Below are 23437 nucleotides of genomic sequence, written 5' to 3' on the forward strand. Positions count from 1 at the left end.
TCATATTCTTCATTTTTTATAACACATCTTTTATGTAATGCATGCACAAATGCGTGCACGACTTCATCAATATTTCATGAAATCATGCATGAAGCTTAATTGCTAGCTTATCATGTGTCAATCACGAGGTTAACGTGCTTACTATTATACACGGAACTAAAGAAAATGCTTGGAATGGATTTCTTTCCTTGAAATTATTATATTTTGCACTGTAACTTTTGTGTATATAGATGACCTTCAAAAAAAGAAAAAGAAAAAAAACTATTTATGTCTGTACATATACTCACACACAATGCGTTTAATTACTAATTTATACATAGTCTTCAATTTTCGACGAGAAGCAAAGGATTTAATATTTCATAAATTAATGATTTTCATTCTCACAGGAAACGTTTAATAAAAGGAATGGAAGAATTTTGTCTCCGTGCAATCTAATTGAAATTGCACCAATAAAAAATCACTCATATATTATAAATATGAATGAAGGGGTGCGGACAGAAAAGTGGAAGTCGTGAACCTCTTTGTAGGGTTTAAACTTCACACAGTAATGAACTAAATGCAAAAATCGCACAAGAAACCCAAAAATAAAAAATAAAAAGCAAGAAGTGGACTATTGAGATGCATGCACGCATCTTCATCTTCTCAATTAATTCTTTAAAGAACTGAATTAAATTTTTAGGGGCGGAAACTGCTGGCCGGAAATAATAGGCTTGACGTTGGAGATGACGGAAGTGGCGGGACCTTCTTTTCCACTGTACGCCAAGTGGATATCACTCACTTGCACATTCTCACACGGCACGCCCTTGCTGCACGCAAGCTTCACTGCAACCTGTGTCGCCGACGTCCCCCTTATGTTCTTGAAGCTCACATTGCTCACCTTAACCTTAGATGGAATCTAAAACACGCAAAAGCAAAACGTAAATGAATAGGGGAATTAATAAGAACTTTGATGGACGGAATATATAATATATATATAAATTTAGTGTACCTGGCCAGTGCACTGATTCCATGGGCAATATTCTTGATCGATGAGGACAGGAGTGCTAACTTGGTTCATGATAATGTCCTCAAAGTGCATGTCGGAGGCAATGCCGGCGGGGGAGGAAGGCCAAGTCTTGACCCTGACGCCGAACATGGTGCCGGTGAGGGTGCAGTTTCTGACGGTGATGCCGACAACATCTTCCTCGTTTTTGAACTTGCCGAGGCTGCCGACGGCGATACCGTGGCCGGGGCCGCAGGTGACTCCGGTGATGGTGACGTGCTTGCTGCCATCGCCTAGAGAGACGCAGTCGTCGCCGGTTTGGATGTGGCAGTCGGTGATGTTGATGCCGTCGGAGCGGCCGATGTGGATGCCGTCGGTGTTGGCGCTGGTTGCGGGCGCAGTGATGGTCACGTGGTTGAGTGTTAGGTTCTTGCAGCCCAGGATGTTGGTATGGAACATTTTGCTGTTTAGCGAGGTTATGTCGCGCACCTCCGAATTGGTAAGGAAGTCGAATCTCACGTTCTGTTCATACAGTAGAGTTGGGTCAATGTCTAATAAATATATATATATGTATGTTGGGATCGAGTACTGTTGTGCAAGAAATAAGTATTTTAAGAAAGAGAGAATTAATTAATTAAGGAATTGAAGAAGAACTCACGGTGGGAAGACTCTTGCAGTTGAGGGATTTGGAGCACTGGTTTTTGGTCCAAGAGAGGGTACCCTGGCCGTCGAACGTTCCGCCGCCAAAGATGCTGAGATGGTCGACGTTCTGGAACTTGATCCAACCGTCAGTCTTGAAGTGGCTGGGATCAGGGCTGGCTTTCAGAGTTCCGGCAACTTGGAACTGGATGGGGGCCTTGCATGGCCCCACGAATGCCACTTCTCCCACCACGTAGTTTCCCTTTGGAATCGTCACCTTGCTTGGCTGTGCCGACGCACATGCCTCCTTCCATGCACCCAGCAATCCCTTCATGCATGCATGCAATCATCAGCCAATCAATATATGATGCAACCAAATTAACCATTAATATTATAAAAATCAAATATTCTATTCTACTGGTCTGCACTAGTTATTTATTTATTAACGTTTGTAATCACAGGATCGGCCTCTTTCAAGCTTCTGACATATATGTTTGTTTTCTCAGATACTTCTTTAATAAAATCTTGACCTCCTCTCAAAAAAACTATTCTCACCTGGGCTGCATCAGAACCATCAGCCTTGGCTCCGTATTTCGAGACGTCAAAAACAGCAGAGTGAGCAAATTGAGCGACCGATAGAGTTGCTACGAATAACAACAGAGTAAATGAACCCATGTTCATAAATTTTCCAGCCATCTTCTACTCTTTGTTTTTTCTTCAATGGACTTTGGTTGAAGTTGAATGTCTCTTCCATCTCCCAGGGAAGCCCTTTTATAGGAAGGTATTGGCGTTTGAAAGCCTCAACTTTGTAACAAACTTTTGCTAATTAATTTGACGAGTCAGAGATTATCTGGGTCAAACGTCTCCTTTTAACTTGGGATACCACTCCTAGTAAGTTTAATAATAGTAAAAACTGCTCCCAGGCATAACCTCAGGTGGTAAACACTTACGTCAGACGGTCTTGAACAAAGGTGAAGTATGGGATTCGAACCTTGCCACTTGCAGCGTACATCCGCGATTTACCTCCTACATCTTGACTGAGGGCACGACTGACATAGGCGTGAAATTAGTGTCGTGCATAAGCCCAGAACACCTAACGTTATAAAAAAAAAATCAAAAAATAATAGTAAAAACTGGTAGGTGCAACCAATTATTAGTAGTGATGATTCCAATTTATATCCATTAATTCAAATTCATGTCCATTATATATAGATCACAAATCATTTAAACCCAAATATTAAATAGGTAAAATGAGTCTATTTGGTTAACCATCAATCCAATTAAATTTTATAATAGTAAAATATAAAATGCACTGAACTTAAACATACTAATATTAATATTATAATTTGAATATCTATATGTGTAACGTAATTACAAATGGTTCATGTAATTATATAATTATTTACATACATAGTTGATTTGGATGAATTGATTGATTTGGTTCATCTAAATCAATTAATATGCATGTGTGTATGTATTGATGTAATTGTTTGATTTAAATATGTCCGTAATTAGTATAGAATTGACTACACCCATCAATTGAAGTTAATCTACATAATTATATAACATACTTTTTCTCGGAAATTAGTGTACATAATTTTGTAATTATGGACATATTAGGTCAAATATGTACGTAGTTATGCTATTATATATGTACTTAATTAGTTTGATTTGGTTATCCAAACCAATTAATCTGTATATACTCAATTTAGATGTCCGTAATTATACAAGCATATAATTATATGCATGTATGCAGTTGGTTTCGTTCGGTTACGAAATGTCACAGGGCGAACTATTTTCACTCCTTTGTGAACGTCCGTGCGGTGCTAACTAAGCACTCTTACTTAACTAGTTAACCTATCGTTTACCAACATTTATCTATGAAACACTTTCATTAACATTCATTCAAATAGCAGTGGAAACAGTAATCAATTCATGAAAGCCGTGGCAAGCAAGCAATAAACATTGAAGCAAACGTAATTCATTAACAACACCTCCGTTGACAATATGTGCCTAGCGAGGGAGGCAAGTAGGTTAAATACGTTGACAAAAGCTAGTGAGTTTTACAATGACTGATGAACACTCACCCTTTCCTAAATAGCTTTCTATGTCATTCTCACTTCGACACTAGGAAACACCAAAGTGACCGACAAGTCATAGTGCCTTATTTGACATACAATGCACACATGCACCTAATCACGTAATTGATTTGGTTAAATATGTTCGTAATAATATGGATACATAAATTTAGTAATCGTTACAACTTCCATTTGAAATTAAACTATGTAATTAATTATATCATCAATACTATAATTTGGAGATATATTCTTAATTTTTTTATTTTAGACATCTTGATTTAAATATGTTCGTATTTACGTAATTATGAGTGTACACAATTAGTTCAGTTCAGTTATGTAAACCAATTAATTAATTAGTATGCATGCATATATATATACAATTCAATAATTAATAAATACATAGTTATGTACATATTTTTTGATCAAATAATAGATCGAGTAACCTTCAAAGATGACGGGAAGATATGATAATGATAATGTTTAAAGTCATAAGTTCTACGCATTATTTAATAATTAGTTTTGCATGTTTTTAAATTAAATTGGTAAATAGTTAGAATAGGAAAGATTCATGAAAGAATCAAATATTTTATATAAATGAGTTAACTCTCTTTATTATTAAAATTTTTGTTAACTCTTCCTGCATCAATCACTTCCTTTTAACTAGGTACACCATTCCTAGCTAATTGGTAAGTTTATAATAGCTAATAGGAGGGAGATATGCAAGCTCAAATATTTTCAATTTATTTTTTTGTAACAAAACACTATATTATACAAACACATGTCCAAATGAATTCACAAAAACAAAAAGAAAAATTATACATATAACTATTCCTTTGATGTCTAGCTTTTAATATCTTAAAGTGTGAAAATACATAATTGATAGTGATACAGGAAAAGATGTATTTATTAAATTTAAAAATAGAAAATAAAAAATCAACTAAATTTATGAACAAATTAAATAATAAAAATACATCAACTTTGGTTTTCTATTTTTGATTTTCTAAAATATTCATATAAAAAAATTCCTAATAGACGTCCCACAATAGTCAAAGTTTGAGATTTTTTTTTATGTTTTTTGTTTTAGGTTATAACTTTAGTGGGTGGGAACAAACATGTGATAATAAATATGTTACCTTGGTTGTGCAATTATATGCCTAGTAGTAATAGCTAATGCAATTTAGGCATTGAACATCTTTTTTTATACATTGTAAATTCCACTGTGATATTTGGTCCATAATCATAAAATAGATAGGCATACAATGGGTAATTCCAAACACGATTAGAGACGCTCTCAAGTTGTGAAAGCTCACAAAGCTTAAAGGAAGCTATAAAGAGCTTAATTTTTCTATTTCAACAACAATTTGTTATGGGATCTGAAAAGAAAGGAACACAAGATTATTTCAAGATTCATCAAAGAAAGTTGATTTGGTTTTCCCAAAAATAATGTAAGACTTCTTTCTTTAGTCCAAATCTTCTTTCAAGTTGCATGATGTGAACTAGGATGAACATGTAACCACTCAATTTGATTCTTCTTCATTTGTTCCTCCACTCTTTCACCATTGTGAGAGAGTAAGTCATTTACCTACTAAATTTCATAACTATCATTGTTATTCTACTATTGCATCTTTAAATGAACCATCTTCTTACAAGGAAGCCGGCTCTAATCCAATATGGCAGCAAGCAATGATAGATGAAATTCATGCCTTGGAAAAGTCACGTACTTGGGACTTGGTTGATCTTCCTCATGGTAAAACTTTAGTGGGTTGTAAGTGGGTTCAAAAAATTAAGACTTGCTCAGATGCTTTTGTGGAGAGTTACAAGGTTCGTTTAGTTGCCAAAGGTTTCACGCAAGAGTATGGAATTGATTACGAAGAGAAATTTGCACATGTGGCTCAAATTACATATGTTAGAAGTTTCTTAGCTATCGTTGCAGTTAAAAAGTGGAAATTATATCAGATGGATGTTAAAAAAAATGTCTTCCTTAATGGTGATCTTCAGGAAGAGGTTTATATGCGGCCACCACTAGGCTATGCTCATGCTTCTTCCAAATATTTTCATCTTTATCGAGCCCTTTATGGTTTGAAACAAGCCCCATCTTCATCGATCCCTTTATGGTCTGAAACAAGCCCCCCGTGCTTGGTTTTTAAAGTCTAGTTGGACAGTAGATTAGCTTGGGTTCTCCTTTAGTCCTCATGACTATGGTCTCTTTATTTGTAAAACTAATAGCGGCATGGTTCTTCTTTTATTATATGTTGATGACATGATTATTACAGATAATGATACTGAAGCCATATCTAGGTTTAAACATTATTTGCACCAACATTTTGAAATGAAGGATTTGGAAGCTTTGAGGTCTTTTCTTTGGCTAGAAGTATCTTCATCCTCTGATGGCCTTTATCTTTTACAATCTAAACATGCTTCTGACCTTATTTCCTGTGTTGGTTTGATTGATAACATGATAATGTCTACTCCCTTTGAGCAAAATATTCGATTAACCCCAATGGATGGAACGATACTTGAAGATCCTACTCTATATATTGACAATTGGTTGGTAGTATGGTATACTTCACTATCACATGCCTTGATATTTCATATATTTTTCATTTAGTAAGTTAGCTTATGGTTGCTCCCCTTACTACCCATTATTCTACGGTTCTTCAAATTATTCGTTACGTTAAGAGTACTTTGTTCCATGGATTTCACTTTTCTTCTACTTCATCACTTGATCTTATAGGGTATTCTGATGCTAATTAGGCTGGAGATTCTACTGATTGCCAATCTACTACCAGTTATTGTTTCTTCTTTCGAACCTCTCTAATTTCTTGGTGAAGTAAGAAACAAATGATTGTAGCTTGGTTTAGTACAAAAGCTGAGTATTGGGCTCTTGTAGATGCCGCTTCCTAACTTCGATGATTGTTCGAAGATATGGGTCTTGTTCACAATTTTGCCTCCTCTCTTTATTGTGATAATAGGAGTGCATTTCCATTTAAATTACTCACAATGATGTTTTCTATGAGCAAACTAAGCATATTGAGATTGAAAACCATTTTATTTGTTAACTTCTTGTTCACGGTCTGTTGACGCTTATCTCTATCCGTTCTATTGATCATACTACTAACATGTTTACCAAGTCTCTCCTTCCTGAACTTTTTCATGACTTGCCATCCAAACTCAAATTAGTTTCCTCGTCACCATCTTGAATTTGAGGGGGTCTTAATTATATGAGTAATTATGGGGATTTGATTAGCCTTGATTATAAGAATGATTGTAGGGATTTGATTAGATTGTATAGTGATTGATTCCTTCCTTATGTATAAATGCCCCTTCCACAGTGATAATATATCATCTAATTTTCTCCCATTCTTCTTAATCTAACATCCTTCATATACCCCAAATATATCATCCGCCTAGAAAAGACCAGAGCGCAGCATTATGAGGGCAGTTATCGCCCAAGTCAACAGCCGGACCAGAGCAATTGATGCCCGCCTTATAATAAGCAGAGCAATTCACGCCAACGAGGTAAGAACTATAGTGATTCATGCACACACCGTAACTCGCCAATAAATGGCATTACACCCTTGGGTCAACCTCTGTCACTATAAATAGGGATTTGGAGAAGAGGTTAAGGTATCTTATCCTAACACATGATGCTGTTGCATAAAAATCTCTCAACCCCATCCCTTACTTAGGCATCAGAGAAGTCCCCCAGAGTACACCCCGGGTCCTCCAAGCCACTTTTATTTGTCTCTTTTTAGGTGGTTGTGATCAAGGATCGATTTGTGAAGATTGTCCAATTTTCAATTGCAACAGTTGGCGCCGTCCGTGGGAACTTCTTGAGAGGTTTTCTCTTTTAATTCTTGATCATGACAACATCAAATAATTGAAGGTCGATGCATTGGCTTGATTGAGATCGTTTGAAATGCCGCCGTCCGACACCTCGATGTATTTGACACCGTCCGATCCATCGCTGAATGGGACCCTACCCAACCCAAGCTCTTCATTCGCGGTCTTGGATGGGACACTACCATTAAGAACCTCCGTAATATCTTATCCAGCTATGGTGACCTTGAAGAAGCTGTCGCGATCCTTGGCAAAGTCACCGGGAAAAGTAAAGGGTACAGGTTTATCACGCTCAAGCACGTCAATGTTGCTTTGCTTGCATTGAAGAAGCCAAGTAAGAAAATTAACGAACGAATAACCGTGACCCAACTTGCGATATTGGGAAATTCCAAATCTAATGCGAATCCGACTGCAATTGATGTTTCTATGCACAAGATTTATGTAGCCAATGTGCCTATTCTCAAGGTATGGTTTTTTTCTCCCTCATATAATAATAATTCTAAAAAAAAATAAAAAATAGATGCCATAGTTTCAATGATTGAAGAGCTCCGCCTTAATGGCTAATAATAATTAATAGAATTTTCAAGTTATTTAATTGGTTGAATAATGACCTATGCCCCAAATGCATAGTAAGGTCATGACAGCTACACTGCCAGTCAAATAAACAAAATCAATCTTTGAAATTCAAATGGGTTGCCGAATGCATCATGGGGTCGGCAATAATGACTCTTGCACATTCATATGCACTGAACATTGCTGTGAACATTGAATTTGAAATTGCAATTGGAAATTTGTATTGAAATTGCAATGCAAATTGAAATTGCACCATTGTAGCAACTACAATCGGTAAAACCCCAAACAGTAAAACCGAACTCCTTAGTGACATTCTGTCGAGCACCTAGAGCCCAATCAGCTGAAGAATCCACACCATAATCAAAACAAATAGTAACAAAATCACCGTCGTCAATGGTAGAGATCTCGCAGATCTCAATTTCAAGCATCAATCTGCAACTGGACTCATAACCCCATGTCCAAAAAATCCAACATGGGACTCACAGATCAACTGGGATAGAATCGAATAATCTGAGTTTATAGACCCCACAGATGACACAGACGACACGAAATTAGTCTGCAAAATTTATAACACTACACGCTTACCTGCAGTTCCTTTTGCCACAAATGATCGAACACTTCGTGCATACACGTCCAAACCCTTTGAAACAAATCCATCCCAAACCGATTTCAAATCCTAACTGATATTGAAAATACTAGAAGTCACATCTTTAACCCCAATGAAATTAAAACTGCAGGAACCTCTTGAATTGAACAACTATCTCGACATCATAAATTACCAAAATGTTAATGAATTTAAAACCTATTTACCTCTTAGTCCCTCTTTCTAAAGTTAACAAATTACTTATCAAGTTTGTTTGAGGTTATTCAACATACATATATGCAATATAAGAAATAAAGTGCGTTGTGGAAAGTAAAAAGATAAGGGAAGAGAGAAGGCAAACACGATTTTACGAGGTTCAGCCAACCCGACCTACGTCCTCGCCTTGAGCAACCCACTTAAGGATTCTGCTATAATCTCTGCTCCTTAAATTGGGATGGAGCTTCCCTTACATTCATTGCTTACAAGAGGTACAACTTCCTCATACTCCGCTGCTTACAACTCTCTCCTCAAACTTGGTTCACAACCCGAACCGTGATTACAATATAATATCTAATCTGTAAAATGGTCAATGTTGCTTCTAACAAAGCTAGTGAGTACAATTGAAATTCCTAACACATAATCATATGATGAAACTTGAAGCTCAATATGTATGTAACGATACAATTGTTAATGAATAAATATGCTTCACCAAATTTCTCTTTTATCAATTCTCCCAAAATATTTGTATAAGTAATAACTTTGAAGACAAGATGCTCAAATGTCAAATATGATCTTGTTAAAATAGTTTGCCTTGAATATTATAAAGATCTAACTCGATAAAATTTCTCCCAAATTTTCAACCACAATATGATCTTTGTAATATGCAAATTAATATCTATATATATGATGTGATTACCAAAGATCAAAACCTAATATACAGTTGTCCAGAAAATATCCCTCAATAAAATATATAGTTATGAACTTCTAAGGATATTTAATCAAGTGGGTTTGTAGTATCAAAAATATCAAATCTTTAACTAAATACACACTTGAATCAAAAAACTATTTAACCATTGGCATAATCTTTCACAAGTAATGATCTTGTCAAAACACTATATATATATATGAATAACTCAATGTCGATCTCTCTCTAATAGTATTCAATAATAAATGAAGAGATGATAAACTCTCAAAAATAATAAATCAATTTACCAAACCTCAATACCAAGTTGAAATCAAGATGTGTAAATGAAATCCCTTTTGTTTTTCTGAGTTGATTTGCCCAAGCTTGATGAGTATAAGTTGGAGTGCAGGCAATCATATAGAAATATGTTCAAGTTTCTCAATTCTCTTTCAAAAAAATGTTCTCTTTTCTTCTTATTTCAAAATTTTGAGGCACTAAGGTTTAGATGTTCAATATATAGGTGCCTTATTGTTAGAAGCAATCCTAACCGTTGGATCAAAAAATAGGTCACGTGTTCTTTCATTAAAAATTAAAATTTTAAACTTTCCCATAGGTTCAGACGACTGAGGTTAAAGGCCCAGACGACTGAAGTTCCTTAGAGTTTCAAAAAATTAACCTGGACACAGGGTCAGATAACTGAAGTTGGGGTTCAGTCTTCTGAAGTGTCGGGTTCAAACAACTGAAATCTGAGTTCAATCTTCTGAGGTGCTTCTGCTAGGTTCTGTGTTTCACCATAAATTCTTCAGGCAATTGAACTTAATATTTGGTCTTCTGAAGAAATTCTTCAGATGACTGAACTTAACTTCAGTCTTCTGAAGTTACAACTTCAAGAGACTGAACATTGAGTTCGGTCTACTGAAGTACCCAAATCCTGGATTTTTCTTTTTAGTTCAAAAAATCTGCTTTGCTCTCTTTCTTGATTCTTTTATAAAACATTTTTCGGGGTTTTCAAAATATCTCTAAGTCCATGAATGTCCCCGGATGATGTTCACAAGATGCATGAGTCCTAAGGTCATTCTAGAGTATGTTGAGCCTCAAATTAAATCATATAAAAGATGTGAGTAAATTCAGTTCTAAATACCCATTCCCATGATGTTCTTGACTTTGCCGCTTGCACCTTCATTCTTCAACTCTTTTAGTTCTATGGATTTTGCCAAGATGTGTATGCTTTAATATTTATGACTTCCAAGACTTGTTATCTTTCCGTTGCTAAATATTGTTCCTGTTCACAATCTCAATGCACAAATTAAATACCAGGTGATTTGTCATTATCAAAACTGGATTGGACTCATATAGTAAAAAATATCCCCCTTTTTGATGATGACGAATACATGAGCAAAAATATGGAATAAAATGGGTTACGCCTAACAAGGCTCCCCCTCAAATAATGCATTAAATATTCAGTAAGTGAAATATGCTCATGTTCATACACACTTTGTTTAGCCCGATTCTTCTTCTATAACCTGATTTTTTTCTCCCCCTTTGCACAACTAGTTTTGCGAACAAGTTTTGCTCATGATTTTTCCAACAAATTTTTCTGTTATCCTTCTCCCCCTTTGCACAATTAGGTTTGCCAACAATTTTTGCTCTTGATTTTTCTCCCCCTTTTGACATTAACAAAAAGGTGTATAATAATACATGAGTGGACATATTCTTATATTCTTCTCCCCCTTTAACTCTTAGAGTTTTGAACTTATTCCACCAGCATCTGTGAAATTATTGTACTATGAAACATATCTCCCTATGTTACTTTAATTTACTTCTCCCCCTTGCTAGTGTAGACATCTATGTTGTTGAATTTAAATTTCAATGTGAACATACACAATATGATCAATTTCAAGGATTATGTGAGGATACCAAATGTTAATTAAGGTGATACCGAATGTGATACCAATTGTGAAAATTAAGTAACGTTGCTCCCTTTGAATTATGTCATCTAATATAATACTTGGCAACTATATTTATTTTAGCTCAGAAAAGCTCTCCCCTGTTTTATTTATTTAAACTCATACACATTGTAGATTATGCAATTAAAAAGGTATCTCTCCCCCTTTAGTTCTCATTAAAATTTTACTCTAGTACATATCTCTCACCTTGTGGATCTTCAAAACAAATTGTGCTATACATATTTGCTTTAAGTACATTCCGAAAAGAATTATAACCAGAAAGACTAACCATACAGATCCTAATTGAGTGCATGCCCTAATTGTGGATCTTCAGTGCATTTCAAAACAAGATCAAATGGTTAATTTAAGGAATTTGTGGCACAACAATATATTTTTCATTTTGAATATTCAATAGAATCATCATAATTGAGTGCATACCACAAAAAGTTCACTGCACATCTAAGAAAAAAAATATTGGTAAGCATAATGAGATAGGAAATCATTTCGAGATGCTCCCCCTATGAATTTTAATACTTGCGTAGATGAAATGAAATGCTTATACTTATCAAAGATTAATTTCACTACTAGTTCAAAGCCATATAAGCAATCATGGTACAATATTTTAGACCAACTATAGCGATACTATGATGCACATGAGTTCTTTATGCTCTTTCTCTTGGAATGGAGCTCAGCTCCCCTAAATATTTTCAAGCATGCAACAAATTTAGTTTAGTATAGTTTGAAAAAAATCATTGGTTAACATGTTGTATCAAATATGCACACAAGAATTTACACATACCATTCATGATTCGATACCAGGGTGTAAATACAAAATATGATACTAAATGCGATTATGCTTATTTTTCAGAACCATAGTATTTTCAAGTTAATTTGCTCCCCTTCAGTTATGCACTTATCATATTCTTATGTCTTTTCCTTATAATCATTCTTCACCAATTTAGCCGAGTGTGATAAGATTTTGAATGATTTATACTTGACTTTACCTACTTTAGCTTAGAGAACCAAAAAGTCATAAACAATTTTACTTTAGGGTCATAAGCCTATATTGCCTCTTTTCTTATGGATCTCAACGCACAAGTCTCCTAATCATTTGCATTATCATATAGATTGAAACCTGTAGCATATAACTTAGCCATTTGACACATTCGAAATCTTTTAATAGATTTGACTTGAAGTTTAAGAGCTTGTGAAGTGAGATTTTGTAAATACTCTTAACAGTTTAATTATCATTAAGTTCGGAAGAATATTCATTGTGTGTGAACAATATTCAAAACATTTTTGTGGAAGTGAGTATATCCAACTACTTAGGCACATAGCAATTTTGGGAGAATAGTAATTTTTGAATACTGCTCTTTAGGAATTTCCGATTTTCCAATTATTGGATGGTACCTTATGAGCATGTTTTCAAGTTTAAGCAAGGGTATGAGCCTATAATAGATGTATCTTTACCGGATATGATCATGGTATGGTAAAGATTTCTTGTGGAGGATATTGCTTAATCACAAATCAACATTAGTGGTTTTTACATTTTAAGCACAAAGGGAAAATGTCTTGATAGACCATTTGGACCCCTTAGAGAATTCCACTGATTTGATTTTAACAGAAGATCCTTTAATAGGAACTTGAAAGATATAGAGTTTATGATTTATCAGTGCTTGTGGGTAGAATGATGATTGATTTAATCCTTTGAGGCTCTGTAGACATCCTATTTTTACCCTAACCAAATAGAACAAGGGGTTCCCTTTTTATTATTATTTTATTATTATTATTAGTATTTTTATTATTACTTTCTTATAATTATTTATTTATTTATTATTATTGTTATTATTAATTTACTATAATTATTATTATTACCTTATTATTATTATTATTATTATTATTATTATTATTATTATTTTATTCAAAATTGATACTTTATTATTATTATTATTATTATTATTATTATTATTGTTATTTATTATTATTATTATTATTTATTATTATTATTATTATTATTATTATTATTATTTTCCTATATTATTAGTACTTTACTATTATTTTGCTAGTATTTTTATCATTATTATTATTTTCATTTTTATTATTATTACTAGTACTTTTATTATCTTTATTTTATTTTTACTACAATTATTTTTGTTTTCCATTTATTTTATTATTTTTGATATATTATTATTATTATTATTATTATTATTATTATTATTATTATTACTTTTTGTATTATTACTCTATTTTTATTATTACTATTATTATTATTTTACTGATAATATCTTTATTATTTTTATTTTTACCATAATTATTTATTATTATTTACTATTAATAGTAGTATTATTTTTATTATTATTATCTTATGGATACTTATATTATTATGATAGTTATTATTATTATTATTTCCTTTTTCATTATTACCATAAGAATAAAAGAATAAAAAAAAGAAAAAAGAAAAAGAAAATCAAAGAAGGAAGGTTTTGTAGGGTTTTCACAAATTTTTTTTATAAAAGGACGGGCGCACAAAGGAACACGAGGGGGGGCAAAGGCCAAAAGAAAAAAAACCCTTGAGCAGCCCTCACACACAGCAGTTTCACGCTGCTCCCATCTCCCTCTCAGTTTCATGACTCACGGCCACCGTCTGCCTCTCCCCGACCATTCCCGTTACAACCAGCAGCCACCACCTCCCATTACCATCTCACGGCCACCATCCTCCGGCAACCGCTCGAAGATCCCGCTCCAGATCCTCCCTGCTGCACCGACCAACACCAGTGGCCTCCCCTGCAAACACCGACGGCCACATCCATCCCCGACGAACCTGCAAGCCCGAGACCACTGCAACCTGCACCAGGCCAGCCGTCTTCTCCATAGTTCCTTGCAGAGGCCTGCTGCCACGCCAAAACCAGTAGACCCGAGAGCCTCCACCAACTGTTCCTCCAAACAGCAGCCCCCTGCTGCTATACCAGCTACCCTGCTGCAACTCCATCGCATTCCAGCAAGCACCAGGCCACCTAACTCCGACAGCACCCCCGGTGGAATTTTTGGGGCTTATTTCAATGTTCAAAGTTTGGATTTTGTTCTCTTGATTTTATGGTACATATGTATATATATATATATATGGTGTTGTTTTCGTTATGTAAGTATCAAGTTTATATTTTTATTATTACGTTTACTTTTATTATTTATTTTGTCTGCTGCGTTTGGTTATATTTATCTCTATTATTATTTATGTTTAGCACATAGATTATTTCAGGATTATTTGGGTATTTTTAGTTTAGATTAATTTTCACATTAACATTGTCTAGGTTTTTTTTAACATTTAGATTATTTCATGATTGTTTGGGTATTTTTAGTTCAGATTATTTTTCTCATTAATATTGTTTAGGTTTTGTTTAACGTTTAGATTATTTCATGATTGTTTAGGTATTTTTAGTTTAGATTATTTTTCACATTAATATTATTTAGGTTTTGTTTAAAACTTAGATTATTTTGTTTGGTTTTTTTATTTTATTTTTTTTGTTTTTTTATAATTTAGATTATTTTTCATATTAATATTGTTTAGGTTTTGTTTAAGGTCTAGATTGTTTCATGATTGTTTGGTATTATCTTTATGTTTGTATTTGGCATTTCTCATTACTATTTTAGTATATAGGGTATTATTTATTATGATATTTTAAGCATTTTTAGGATCTTAGCATATATGGTGTTTTTAGTTTGTTAATATATTTAGTGATAGTATCATAGTATTTCTATTATGTTTACATGTGCTGAGATTTATTATAGTATCCTTAGTATATTAATATAGAAATATGGTATCTAATTACTTATTTTGACATTCATAATATTTTAGTATCTTTCTATAAAATTTTTTATACAATTTCAAATTTTGGGAGAGTATTTTTCTTAAGTATTTTCTTAATTATTATCCCTATGATTTAAATGCGGGGGTATGAGCCTTCGGGCTTCACGTACCTTAAGCTCTGAGGGAATATATGTATATATCTATTTATTTATTTTCTCTATGTATTTATAAATTCATAAAAAGGAGTAATTTAAAGAATTATTAGATTAACTAAGGGATAATTTCAAATTAATTAGGTACCGTTCGTAAGAACGGGCGCGTAGGGGCTGCTCGTACCTTCCCCTCGCGTAACTGAACTCTCGACCCCAACTCTGGTAATGTAGACCGATTCTACCCCTAACGGGGTAGTAATCATGTGTTCTAACCGCACTAAAGGTTAATGGCGACTCCGATATTCTTATTTTTAATTGAAAATTAAAATTGATTTTTATTTCGCCACCCAGGGTACACGCGCTCCCGGGACGTCGCGACAGGCTCCAAGAATGAGTTTAGGATTAGATGATTTTTAAGATATGATTTATTCCTAAGACTCAGTCTTATGCAATGGACATAATCTGGTTAACTTAGGATTTTAATATTTAAGCATGGGTTAAGCAATATGAATTATTCGTTAAACAACAATGCTTTAATTCATTTGGAAGTTGATTTATTCTTCAATGTTATGATTTATGTTACTCATTGCAAGGATATGAGGTTCCTGATATTTTAGCTAGTTAAGCCTTCAACCTTTTACTTTGAACAAATCGAAGTTAGCATGCTTTAACCAATATTTTTATCTTACCCAATCATTATGATATATAAGCATTAGGTAGTTGGATCAGATATATTGCTTAAAGGAATCATATTAACTTAACTTTCTTGTAGGATTCTTAGTATAATAATAGTGTAGTAAATACATATACTAAGAATTTACATTTTAAGCATATACTAATCCCCAAGCCTATTAGTCATCATGACCCCTTTTTATTTATGTGGCTGACTTCACTAAATGCTCAATCCTAAAGTCTAAGAGAGGAGTTTTTGGGGTTTGTTTGGTACTCATTTTTCTTTGACTCGCCAAACCTGTTTGAGCTTCACACCTTTCCTTTTAAATGGACAATCAAATTTAATATGTCCTTTATTTTTACATAATACCCAGGTGGTGTGTGCATACGGACCGGAGGAGATACTAGCATAGAATTTTGACGCTTTAACAAAATACCCCATGTATAGGTTCTTTCTTCTCCTATTTTCAATTTCATTGTAACCTATACCTTCTTTGTCTAAGGTCATCTTTTGAGAGCCTAAGAGCTTGTCAAAATTCTGTTCCCTTAGTAAATATGTGGATGATCTTAACTTGTTCCTCTATCTTTCTTTCTAGGTCTTGAATTTTTAAATTCTTTAAGCCTTTGCAAACAACTTATAAGTTTACCAATTCGTTGGTCATTTTTTTTGCTTTACATTCAAGTTCAGAAATTTTAAGATCTTTTGCATTATCACTCGAGATCTTGGATCTTAACCCTTTCAGCTCTTTTGCCATCGTATCATTCCTGTTTTCTAATTTCATGATTTTCAAATCCTTTTCTTTTTCAACACTAATTTTTTATTCTAAATCTTTAAGTGATGCCTCATTCTTGATTACTACTCTCTTAATTTCTAATTCCTTTCCAGTTTTTTCTTTTTCCCAAGAAGTATGAGACTCTCGAAACTCTTCTAACTGTTTTGCTAAGTCTTTATTTTCACTTTCTAACATTATTTTCTTTTTGGAGATCTTTGTTAACATTTTATAAGCCTTAGCAAATTCCTTTTTTAATTTCTCATAAGATGACATGTTATCATTATCAGATTTGTCACGCCTCGAACCCTGAAATGGGACCCAGGGGTGAATTAAGTAACCTAACCTGTCTCTGTATCAATATAAACATACATGATACCATATACAAGAGGGTCCGAGCCCGTGGGGTAACGGATGCCCTATATACATACATACAATACGTGTCCATACTCATCAATATACGCAACGGAATACGGTCTTTCTTTACATCAAACTGTACCATACTAGAATCTATACCATATAGGGTTAAACATACCTACAAATACTATACATACCACGGGTTTCTACAAAATCCATCAGGACAACCCGGTTACAAAATTCGTACCTATCAGGTACTAACAGTAGCTAAACACACCCCCTGCTTCCGAATGCCAGGATGCTAGTTTCGGCTACCCGAAGGACCTGAAAAACATTTGTATATATTCGGGGTGAGACACCTCTCAGTAAGGGAGAAAACAGGTTATATCAGTGTGTGGCATACCAGTGTCATTTTCCATACTTCATAATACCTACATACGATACAGTTTGAAACACATACATACAATTTCAAAACAAGTTCCATACATTCCCATACAATTCCATACAGTTCCAGTATTTTCACAAAACCATTCCAGTTCATACGATACTTAAATACATACATACATACATATGGTCAGTGTCGTCACACTACTCACAACTGCACAAGTCACCTAGTCTCACAGTGGTTACGTTCCAACACACTAAACTACGAAGGTTTCCAACTCAGGCCCAATAGTGAATCCATTGCTATACATGCAACTACACAAGGTCACCTGGTCTAACCTCAATTACGTTACCATGTGCAAACTACGCTGTGTCAACCTAGGCCCACTGTGGTATGTTGCTACATTCGATGACCAACTGAATCACACTGGTGATATTTAACACCCCAGATATAGAGCCGGCCACTCTTGCCCACAGTAGTTAACCGTTACAGGGCACAACGTACGGTAGTTAGCCGCCCTTAGCTGTTACAGCGTACGGTAGTTAGCCACCCCTAGCTGTTATGGTGTACGATAGTTAGCCGCCCCTAACCGTTTTTCACAAAATCTGGAATCACTTTGGAACTCACGTCCCTATACATTTCAGCGTACAATAATAAGCCGCCATATAGCTATTTTTCACAAATATCTGGAACAACATACATACATACACACGTACCACACTTATTTGGTTTACGGCAAATCATATCGTTTACAATTTCAAGTATACAGTTTATGAAAATATGGATTATGGTCACCTTAATAATACAGTTTAAACAACATAAACGGTTTTCCACTCAAATAAGAGATAATACCTGAAATCCCCAATTTTCCCGAAAACTATAACCCGAAAACCCTGTGTTTTTACCCAATAGATTTTCCCAAATAAGTAGCCAAAACATACATACGATCGTAGCCTACAGGCTTACCGATCCCGATTTCAAAAATGAATTGATATAAACAGAATCCCCTTTCCTCAACTCGAAACCAAACCACGAACTCTACGGCCCTCAAAACTACTAATCGAGACTCCGAAATCTATAAACCACAATACTAAACATGCTTACGATCCATACTACTACATATATACCGAATCAAAAATGAAAACCGAGCCTTACCTTCATTTTGGCCCGAAATCCGAAAATGCTCGAACCAAGATTCCAATCTACAGAAGTTGTAGAGAATCCTTCCACGATCCTCATGGTAACCTCAGATTTTTGATTCTATCAACGACTTGGAAGGAAATCTAGAGAGAGAGAGTAGAGAGAGTTGAGAGAGAGAGAGAGAGAGAGAGAGAGAGAGAGAGAGAGAGACTTAGTGAAGAAGAGACCAAATATCCCCTTTTTAAGCCTTTGACCCGCCCGGTTTTTGTCAACGAAAAGTACCTTCGTCGACGAAAAGTCTACTGCCTTCATTGATGAAATCTGGCTTCGTCGACGAAATCTGCAGAAATCCCTTTATATTTCCTTGGTTCTTACAAGATTCATCATAATATTCACTACTAGAATTAACACAATATGTATCACAGTCATTGCATGAATCATTTTGAGAATTTGAATGAGAAGTAGAATGAGTAGAGTGTACCTCTTCATTAACTAATGCAATTAGGCCACAATTTTCCACTACCTGATTATTTGAGCATGAATTTTCCCAAGTGGTGGACTTCTTTCCTTTGGTCTCTCCAAATCTCCTATTGAGTTCTTCCCATATATCCTTAGCACTTTGACATGATTTAATTTCATGAAAGACATTAGTATCTAAGGCAAGAAATAGAATATTCATGGCACTGAAATTTACTTGCATCAATTCCATGTCATTTTTATTAAACTCATTTTCTAACTTTGGAATTTCAACATTATTGAAAATTTTCATGGGCACAAAATTCCCTTGAGCAATTACTCTCCAAGTCCTCCAATCCATTGATTTGATAAAAATAGTAATTCTTAGTTTCCAATTGGCGAAATTTCACCATAGAATATTGGAGGGCTTGTAGAGAATTTTCCCTCACAGAACGGGGATACAACAAAATAACCCATCGTGATCTTTTTACAAAAAAAATGTTTAAGTCTATGTAACGAGGCTCTGATACCAAATGTTGATTTAAGTGTAATCCCAAGAGGGGGGGAGGGTGAATTGAGTATTTTAAAATTCTTTAAAACCTATTTACCTCTTAGTTCCTCTTTCAAAATTTAACAAATTACTCATCAAGTTCGTGTGAGGTTATTCAACATACATACATGCAATATAACTAATAAAGTGTGTTGCAAAAATTAAAAAGATAAGGGAAGAGAGAAGGCAAATATGATTTTATGAGGTTCAGCCAACTCGGCCTACGTCCTTGCCTTGAGCAGCGCACTTAAGGATTCCACTATAATCCCTTGTCCTTAAATTGGGACGGATCTTCCCTTACATCCACTGCTTACAAGAGGTACAACTTCCTCCTACTCCACTGCTTACAAGAGATACAACTCTCTCCACAAACTCCGTTCACAACTCGAACCGTGATTACAATATAATATCAAATCTGTAAAACACTCAATGTTACTTCTAACAAAGCTAGTCTGTACAATTGAAATTCCTAACACATAATCATATGATGAAACCTGAAGCTCAATATGTATGTAAAAATACAATCGTTAATGAATGAATATGCTTCGCAAAATTTCTCTTTTATCAAGTCTCCCAAAATATTTGTATGAGTAATAGCTTTGAAGACAAGATGCTTAAATGTCAAATATGATCTTGTTAAAACAGTTTTTCTTGAATATTATAAAGATCTAGCTCGATAAGCTTTCTCCCAAATTTTTCAACCACAATATGATCTTTGTAATATGCAAATTAATATATATGATGTGATTACCAAAGATCAAAGCCTAATATAAAGTTTTCCATAAAATATCCCTCAATAAGATATAGAGTTATGAACTTCTAAGGATATTTAATCAAGTAGTTTTGTAGTATAAAAAATATCAAATCATTAACTAAATACACACTTGAATAAAAAAACTATTTAACCAATGGCATAATCTTTCACAAGTAATGATCTTGTCAAAACACTATATATATATATATATATATATATGAATAACTCAAGATCGATCTCTCTCTAATAGTATTCAATAATAAATGAAGAGATGAGAAACTCTTGAAAATAATAAATCGATTTACCAAACCTCAATACTAAGTTGAAATCAAGATGTGTAAATGAAATCAGTTTTGTTTTTCTGAGTTGATTTGCCCAAGCTTGATGAGTATAAGTTGGAGTGCAGACAATCGTATACCAATATGTTCAAGTTTCTCAATTCTCTTTCAAAAAGATGTTCTTTTCTCTTCTTCTTTCAAAAGTCTGAGGCACTAGGGTTTAGATATTTAATATATAAGTATCTTACACTTAGAATCAATCCTAACCATTGGATCAAAAAATAGCTCGCGTGTTCTTTCATTAAAAATTAAATTTTTAAACTTTCCCGTAGGTTTAAACGACTGAGGTTAAAGGCCCAGACGACTAAAGTTCCTTATAGCTTCAAAAAATTAACCTGAACACAGGGTCAGACGACTGAAGTTGGGGTTCAGTCTTCTGAAGTGTCGGGTTCGTACGACTGAAGTCTGAGTTCAGTCTTCTGAGGTGCTTTTGCTAGATTCTGTGTTTCACCATAAATTCTTCAAGTGACTGAACTTAATCTTCGATCTTCTGAAGAAAATTTTCAAACGACTGAGCTTAACTTCAGTCTTCTGAAGTTGCAACTTCAGGCGACTGAACATTGAGTTTGATCTACTGAAGTACCCAAATCCTGGATTTTTCTTTTTAGTTCAAAAAATCTACTTTGCTCTCTTTCTTGGTTCTTTTATAAAACATTTTCTAGGGTTTTAAAAGTATCTCCAAGTCCATGAATGTCCCCTAATGATGCTTATGGGATGCATGAGTCCTAAGGTCATTCTAGAGTATGTTGAGCCTCAAATTAAATCATATGAAAGATGTGAGTACATTCAGTTCTAAATACCCATTCCCATGACGTTCTTGACTTTGTCGCTTGCATCTTCATTCTTCAACTCTTTTAGTTCCATGAATTTTGCCAAGATGTGTATGCTTTAATCTTCATGGCTTCCATGACTTGTTATCTTTCCGTGCATACTAAGTTTTGTTCCTATTCACAATATCAATGCACATATCAAATACCAGGTGATTTGTCATTATCAAAATGGTATTGGACTCATAGAGTCAAATGAAGATACAACCCAAAAGATGAGCACAACTCATTAGGCAAAGAAGAATCGACCCAACTGATAAGCAATGCTCTTGAGGTTAGAAGACTGCCCAAAAAATGATCACAGCTCTTAGGCAAAGAAGAATTGGTCCAACTGATGAGCAACGCTAGTGAGGTCAGAAGATTGCCCAAAAAATAAGCATAACTCATTAGGCAAGGAAGAATCGGCTCAACTGACGAGCAACGCTTGTGAGACTAGAAGACTGCCCAAAAAATGAGCACAACTCATTAGGCAAAGAAGAATTGACCCAACTGAGGAAATACTCGTGAGGCCAAAAAACTGTCCAATAAAAGAGCACAACTCATTAGGCAAAGAAGAATCAACCCAACTAATGAGCAACGCTCATGAGGCCTAGAAACGACCCAAAATATGAGCACAACTCTTTAGGCCAAAAACGAAAGGAAAGAGGAGCATGAATCGTTAAGCCATAAGTAGCCCAAAATTCCTAAAAAAGAACTACTCAAAAAATAATAATAATAATAATAATAATAATAACAACAACTTTCAAACTTTGGAAGCCAGCTTCAAAAATTCGAACCTAAGTGGGGGGGGGGGGTAACTGATATACCTAAAATATATCACCTACCTAGAAGAGACTAAAGCGTAACCTTATGAGGGCAGTTACCGCCCAAGTCAACCGCCTGACTAGAGCAATTGATGTCCACCTTATAATAAGTAGAGCGATTCACGCTAACGAGGTAAGAACCGGAGCAATTCACGCTTGCACCATAACTCGCCAATAAATGGCATTGCACTCTTGGGTTAACCTCTGTCACTACAAATAAGGATTTGGAGAAAAAGCTAACGTATCTTATCCTAACACACTTTACTGCTATATAAAAATATCTCAAGCCCGTCCCTTACTTAGGCATTGAAGAGGTCCCCTGGAGTACACCCTGGGTCCTTCAAGCCACTTTTATTTGTCTCTTTTCAGGTGGCCGTTATCAACGGTCTATTCGTGAAAAATGTTCAATTTTCGGCTGCAACAATCCTTATTTTTCTGCTAGTTGATATTAAAGTTCCTACCTTCTCCCTTTATTATGTCCATCCCCAAACTGACTCAAGTGTTGAGGTCAAGTAGTCTATACCTCCTACTATCGTAAGGAAGTATCAAAAGGTAGTACAAACTCAAGATCGAGTAGAAGCACCTCAAATCCTTATTTCCAGCAGTGAACCGAGGGTTCTCTCTTTTTTCGATCCTCAGGTATGGTTTACTAGTCCTTCTTTTCTCCTTTGAAATGCAACAATATAGTATGCATGGTCGGACTTATGAATGCATTGGGTAGCTTCACAAAATCATAAGCTAGTGACTATGGGTGCATGGGTGGATCCTTATGTTTGGGCATGAGTCATGCATGCAAATGCATGAAATGAGTTTCATGCATTTATGGGTTAGAGCTTAAGTAGACTGGTAGCAATATATGCATCTAGTTGAAAATTAAACTTGA

The 23437-nt window shown here is 34.7% G+C and overlaps 1 protein-coding gene across 1 annotated transcript; it reads right to left on the reverse strand.

Annotated features, from left to right (window-relative positions):
- Positions 1–667: 667 nt before the first annotated feature.
- LOC131148293 (exopolygalacturonase-like) lies at positions 668–14207 on the reverse strand. The gene is made up of 7 exons (XM_058098011.1): positions 14146–14207; positions 8287–8550; positions 3307–3323; positions 2177–2265; positions 1641–1949; positions 989–1504; positions 668–895 (listed from the first exon to the last, which is right to left on the reverse strand). The coding sequence occupies exons 1-7, from the start codon at positions 14205–14207 to the stop codon at positions 668–670; spliced, it is 1485 nt and encodes a 494-aa protein (XP_057953994.1).
- Positions 14208–23437: the final 9230 nt, after the last annotated feature.

Source organism: Malania oleifera, chromosome 2 (genome assembly GCF_029873635.1).
Source record: "Malania oleifera isolate guangnan ecotype guangnan chromosome 2, ASM2987363v1, whole genome shotgun sequence".
Lineage (NCBI taxonomy): Eukaryota > Viridiplantae > Streptophyta > Magnoliopsida > Santalales > Ximeniaceae > Malania > Malania oleifera.

Coding starts and splice junctions, on each gene's coding strand:
- LOC131148293 (XM_058098011.1), bottom strand. CDS start 14,207: ATGGTCGGGGAGAGGCAGACGGTGGCCGTGAGTCATGAAACTGAGAGG. Junction 8,551..14,145: donor GAGAGGGAGATGGGAGCAGC/GTGAAACTGCTG, acceptor TTATGAGTCCAG/TTGCAGATTGATGCTTGAAA. Junction 1,505..1,640: donor ACTGCAAGAGTCTTCCCACC/GTGAGTTCTTCT, acceptor CTGTATGAACAG/AACGTGAGATTCGACTTCCT.